General features: G+C 27.6%; 1 protein-coding gene across 1 annotated transcript in view; it reads left to right on the forward strand.

Annotated features, from left to right (window-relative positions):
• LOC105618917 (MOB kinase activator-like 3) overlaps nt 1-6,856 on the forward strand; it is a 155,543-nt gene that overhangs the window by 126,360 nt on the left and 22,327 nt on the right. Inside the window, exons 2-4 of the mRNA XM_012200447.1 lie at nt 1,654-1,804; nt 2,008-2,235; nt 2,336-2,451. Of these exons, the coding sequence (XP_012055837.1) occupies nt 1,654-1,804; nt 2,008-2,235; nt 2,336-2,451 (495 nt within the window). The remainder of the gene's footprint in view (nt 1-1,653; nt 1,805-2,007; nt 2,236-2,335; nt 2,452-6,856) is intronic.

Here is a 6,856-nt window from a genome sequence, read left to right on the forward strand (position 1 = left end):
ATAGATGCCCAAGTTTATTGTATGATGTCTATGATCTATTTATTTCGACCACCACTTACCGCTAAAGCCATCTCTATAGCCGTCTATAGGAAAATGGCGGAAGCAAAGTTGTACACCTAATATATAATATGCTATATAAGTAACATCTAACTTTGACTGTACATACTTTGATGCTTCTTGTATTCAATTAATTAATTTATTAATACATATTTATTACACTATTCGACAAATTCAAACTTTTTTAAACCACAAATGGATCAGACAATGTTTTTAACCGATTTTTAAATTTATTTAATATAAAAAATATTTAATAAATATTTAAAATATATTTTTTTAATATTGTGTACTGATTGGGGAATCAAGTGATTCTTATAAATTTTTGATTGTTGAAAACGAATCCGTGAATAAAATTGCTTTATCACATCAGGTTTTTCAGAAAATTGATATTAAACGTGCAAAAATGACATTTTTGTATTTCTTTGAACTAAAAATGTCTTAAAAACGTGACGTGATAGAGCAATTTCATTTACGGATTTTCAGCAGACAAAAAATCTATAAAAGTTACTTACTTAATTGGTGGGCAAGAAGCAGTTACATTAAAAAGAAGGAAACTTAATCCGTAAATAAATATTATATAATCCTTTGAGGACTGCTCATACAATTTGAATAATCTTCTGCATGTAATAATTTGTAAGATTTGGTCATTATCCGAAATCAACATTATATTAATATAATTTATTTAAACAATTATCATTTAAACAATCATTTTAACAAAAATTTTAATAAAAATAATAACATAATTGAAATTCTAATAAAAATAATAACACAATTGAAATTCTAATAAAAATAATAACACAATTGAAAAAAAATTTGTACGAAATAGTACACTGCATTATTTTTCCGTCTCCTTCCATTTGTTGTAAAAAATAATAGGTGATTACTATTGGAAAGTGATAATTTACATCAAGCTAATTCACACTAGATGGCATAGTGTGGATTCATAACAAATTTTGTTAGATAGCGTTATCTTACGATAGTTAGTTTTAAGAGATTGAATATTGTTGTTACTCGACCTTTTTTCCTAGTGGTGCAAATGTGTGTGATCCAAATGTGATTGTAAGGCCTTGCGATATAAAATCGTTACAGATAAGTTTAGAATAAGCTTTGTAAAAAATGATTTTATATAAATGTTTCATTAATTATTTGTATGATATGTACTAATAGATTTCAATTGAATAATTTAAATGTTTTATGTTGCATTCAGAGCAATATATTAAGTTCCATTAAGTTTTTGCTAACAATTATCTTTCTCTTGTATTGATGAAATTTAAATATAATTGCTTCAATCATATCGAATCAATATATCTTTTAAATAAGTAAATTTCTCTCATAAGTTTTTTAACAATTATTTCAAATTGTATAAGTGATTCTCAAAGTGTTATATTATTTATATTATATTTACGGATTTAAGTTTTTTCCTTTTTAGTAACTATAGTTTCTTGCATAAAGCAGGATTCATTTTCACAAAAAGTCTACAAGAATTATTTGGTTCCATTTGTGATTTAAAATTCATGTCAGATAGTGACATTACATAACATTGTCAATTTGTACATTATAATTATTTAAAAATTTCTATATATATTATAATTGCAGACGTTTAGGCCAAAGAAAAAGTTCGCTCATGGAACATTGCGTTACTCTTTACACAAGCAAGCTCAAGCTTCTCTCAATTCTGGAATCAATCTAAGATCTGTTGTTAAATTACCTCCCGGAGAAGATATGAATGATTGGATCGCCGTTCATGGTATAGAAAATGTTCAATAATAATATAAACATTTGAAATTATACAAAAATTTTATTAAAAATACTTCAATATGTATTTTTTTGGTTTTACTATCACTTTTACTTTATATTTGACAAGTAAAATAGTTTTTATACTTTAATCTCACTTTTAAAAACATCTTTACATGAGAGAATACTGCAATTATGTTTTTCTGTCTTTTTTAGTTGTAGATTTTTTTAATAGAATAAATCTTATATATGGTACTGTATCCGAATATTGCGATTCAGCGTCTTGTCCAACAATGAGCGGTGGAGCACGTTTCGAATATTTGTGGGCAGACGGTGAAAAATATAAGAAGCCAACAGCATTACCAGCGCCTCAATATGTCACTCTTCTTATGGATTGGATTGAAGCTCAAATAAATAACGAAGCGGTTTTTCCAGTGTCAACAGGTTTTATATCTGTTTTATGATACTATTTAATATCGATTTAGTGACTTAATTTAATTCTGTTTTATGTTTCTTACATGGATGTATATTTTTTTTATTACAGATGTGCCATTTCCCAAAACGTTTGTGCCACTATGTAGAAAAATCTTGACGCGACTTTTTAGAGTTTTTGTCCACGTGTACATCCATCATTTTGATCGCATTGTAGCAATAGGAGCAGTAAGTATATTAATATGTCTGAAGTACTTTATTATTTAGTGTTTTACTACATCACAAAGATCTTTAAGTAATATTATGATTTTATCAAACAATAAAAGGGCAATGATTCATGACAATTAATATTAGTACAATAGTATATTTAATATCTATACTAGTATAATTAACTTTTCATGATACACTTCAAAAAAATCACTCCATGATTACTCTGAGTTAATTGATTCGATTTTTAAAGTGTTATCAAATCGATAGTACTAGTTGCAATAATTAAAAAAAATACAATATGTAATTTCATCCTTTACAAAAATGAAACATTGGTATTTTAATGAAAAATTTAATTTTAACACTAAAAAAAAATCGTCAACATGTTAAGTTCAAAAAAATGTGCTTTTTTATTTTAAAAAATCATAACTTTTTAAATTTATATTAATATTTTCAAATGTAGTTTTAGCTTGGTACTCTTGAGATGATTAAAAAAAAATAATATTACATGCATTTCAAAAAAGATATTTATTTTGAAGATAGAAGATGGTCGTTTTTAGATATAAAAAAAGATGAAATTTGGGATAAGGGGTAATAAAAGGCTTTTATTTATTATTTTTAATATTATTATATATAATTTATTATTAATTTAAATTATTATTAATGTTATTAATAAATTATTATTAATTATTATTAAATTATTATGAAAAATTGTTATTATTGTTATTATTATATTGAAGCAAATAGGTGAAAGACGTAAAATACAAAAAATACATAGAAAAACGTTACTCCTTGCTACAGCAATATCTCAATACACAGAGTTTACTCTCTAAATCTGAATCAGTGAATAATCACCGATTTAATAACAAATTAATTAATGAATGAAATGTGATATCCCTAGCCTATAGCGAACCTTGGTTTAGTGTATAAGTATAGAGCATTTAACGTATTGTATATGTACTGTAAGATTGAATTACAATTAGAACGTGCAAATATGGTATTTAACTATATAATGTTCAAACTTTTATTCTTTTATAATTGAATTTTACTGATTATCCAAAGTGCCAAATATGCTAATATGATATTGTTAGGAACAAAAATGCACGAGAGCATGAGCTTTTGCACCATAATTGCGGTTTTCAAATAATGCTTAGTAACATTATTAAATTTATTGACTTATTAATACAAATGTTAGACGGAAAGTACGATAATAGTATCATCCGCGTTGATAGATGCGCACGGAACGAGAAGATCTTGATTTCTGATACTCAGTGTCGCGATCTGTAAGAATATAACTTCATGTGCTCGTGATAGCGAGAAGACTGAGGTTCGGCAATTCCCACGATTTCGGATTCATTTTCCCGATTTTTATTTTTCTCAGCGTTCGTGAGATCAGTAGAACCGTATCACTTCTTTGATGGCGACTAAATCAAAGATGCGGAGCCTTTATGATTAGCTATCGAAGGTTACAAGACCGCAAGATTAAAAAGACGCCGGTTTCTTCTGATACACCGCGTGATCGCCAAGAAGAATAAAAGCGTATTTGCTTGTCTTTAGACAGGTCGCGTGTCGCATCTGTCTATCGCATCGAGCTCGATATTTCTACGCATACCAGATATGCTGATAATTTAGTATTAAGTATGCCATTTTCAGTATGCCAATAGATTATTCATTGATTCAGAGTTAGAAAATGTGTTTATTATACATAGGTCGTAGACATGACGGACATTTCTTTCCTAATCTCTTTCTTTTATTTTTTCCAAGTAGCACATAGCGCTTATAAAGCGTTAACAAAGCGCTAAAAAGTGCATATAATCGCTTTTATAGCGCTTTACAAGCGCTGTTGTGGTTACTTGAAGAATACAAGTCACATTTTACTTATTTTTGTAATTTAATGCAAAAATGTAAATTATACATTTATTATACATTTATTATACATTTATTAACTAAAATGACGCATTGGTTACATTTGCTGACATTTTGACCCGAGAAAAAAACGTTTTTTACGCAAATGGCTGCTAGACTAATAATAACGCATACTAATAATCCGATTAAAAAGCTGAGCATTTCTATCGATAATTGAAACTTCAAACCTTTAATAGATGATAGGTAAGCGCTCTTCTGAACACAGGAAGATTAGAATTTAGTGTGAAAGACGATGCTTGGGTCATTTTGATCCATAAAGGATTATACAAATTCGATAATTTTAACAACATAAATGGTCACAAAATTATACAATTTTATGGATCTTTATTTCCTATTGATTTATTTCCTATTGTATTTTCATACATGTATGATTCAATAAGGTTCTTATTGTTTATATTACGTCGTCTAAAATAAAGACATTTGTTTCCATACATATATTAATTGTTGCGAAAAATATTACTAATTGTAAGATCTCGATAGACGAAAGGCTTAGGACGCTCGCATGAAATTCGGGTTCCATTACCGGCCGAGGTAATATTTTTCGCAATAAATAAATATATTTACAGATTTTCAGCATATTAAGATCTCTTAGATGCTTATTGAGCATCAAATTTAATTATGATTAAAATTAATGTGATAAAAGCTTACGCAGTAGAAACTGCGTTTCTAAAAGGAAAGGGACCCAATTGTTCCCCTCCGATCTTAATAAGCTTAGTATGTTATTCCCAGACAAAAATAAGCAACACGTATTTTTTTGTTTTAAGAGATAAAACACCTCTTTCGAAAAAGAATCGATTTTTCTCTTTCAAAGCGAATATCGTTGAAACTATAAGAGATAGAAAAAAAATGTTTGAAATGAAAACTGCATGATTTCAAGAGTACTTTATAGTAAAAAAAGAAAAAAATTTTTAATTTTTTTAATTGTTTATCCCCACTTTTTAAAAAATTTATTTTTTTTTAATATAATAAAAAGAAAGGTTATTTTAAGACGAATTCAATTATGTGTGATAAAGTTATTTTCCAAAGTATCATTTTTGAAAAATAAATAAAAATGCCTCTATACGCGCTCCTATTCGTACTCCTTCACGCAGCACATTCTTGATGATGCTGCGCATTTTCGCATAATAGGAAGTAACGATGTAAACATATCTATTTCTGGAACTCTACGGACATCTAGCAATAGAAATTTTTATCGCACTTTACGCTAGACAACACTTACATAACGTCTGAATGAGAACATAGTGTCGAGATCGAAAGTCATGTATTATATAATTGTAAGACAAAAAGTATAGAGTAGGTACTTATATGAGATCGCACTTATACGAATTATATTTATTATTTCATGTATAAACTGAATTAGTACGCAAAACAATTAAAAAATCAGCGATCAAATAGTGAGCAATATAAGATATTTTTGTTAATATATTTAATATAAATTTAATATATCAATATAATTATAATATCAATATATAAATTATAATATAAATGTTTCTTAACATATTTCTTTCGCTTATAACTATTTAAATTAAAGAAAAATTTCATGTCAATTATTAATTATAAATACTGGTGAACTATGTCAGATCTTCAAAAGAAATGTCCAAATTAAAAATGCAAAAAAAATTACTCATTTAATGGCGAGAATTACGTTTAGCCCCATAATGTAAAAATTTCTTCAATTGATTTGATCTAGATCAAGATATATAAATTCGTAGGAATTTCTAATTTTAAAAACTGTACAATCAATACTCACATAATGATACGACAACGATTTCTTCAAAGGTTTTTATAAAAAATATATAACAAAAATATTCGTTTAGTTTTAACACTGACGATATATAACGTGTTTAACGATTCCCACGGATAATCGAGAATATAAGAATATATAAGCCTACAATTAGCCAACCTTACTAGTTGGAGAATACAAGGTTTTCTATTTGTTATTATTTGTGAGACTTTTCATTCGTTCAAACTAACTGTATTTTTAAGAGATTTTTCTTAATATGTCGAAATGAGAAGCATTAAGTAATTCTATGTCTTTAATTCGATTAATAGCTTTTTTTGTTCTTTTATGTGAATTGTTTCTAATATAACCTTTTGTGATAATTATATTCAATATCTAAAATTTTTGTGTTTTCCCAATCAAAATTATGATTATGTTCTATTATGTGTTGAGAAATTATTGAATGTTTTGAAGAGTATTATCTAATTTTAAATTATTAGGTGTACAACTTTGCTTCCGCCGTTTTTTCCGAAATTCGAGGCTTTATTGTAAAAAACTGGTTATACATTTATGATTCAAAGTATTGTCCATCACTAGCCACTACTTTCTCCCATCTTTCGGGTAGCGTACGAATCCCGCGTCGAAAAAACTGGTCATCTTTTGAGGCTATCCACGAATCGATCCAATTCTTTACTTCTTCATAAGACCGGAAGTGCTGGTCAGCCAGGCCGTGTGCCATTGATCGAAACAAGTGATAGTCAGAGGGAACAATGTATGGAG

Source organism: Atta cephalotes (genome assembly GCF_000143395.1).
Source record: "Atta cephalotes unplaced genomic scaffold scaffold00018, whole genome shotgun sequence".
NCBI lineage: Eukaryota > Metazoa > Arthropoda > Insecta > Hymenoptera > Formicidae > Atta > Atta cephalotes.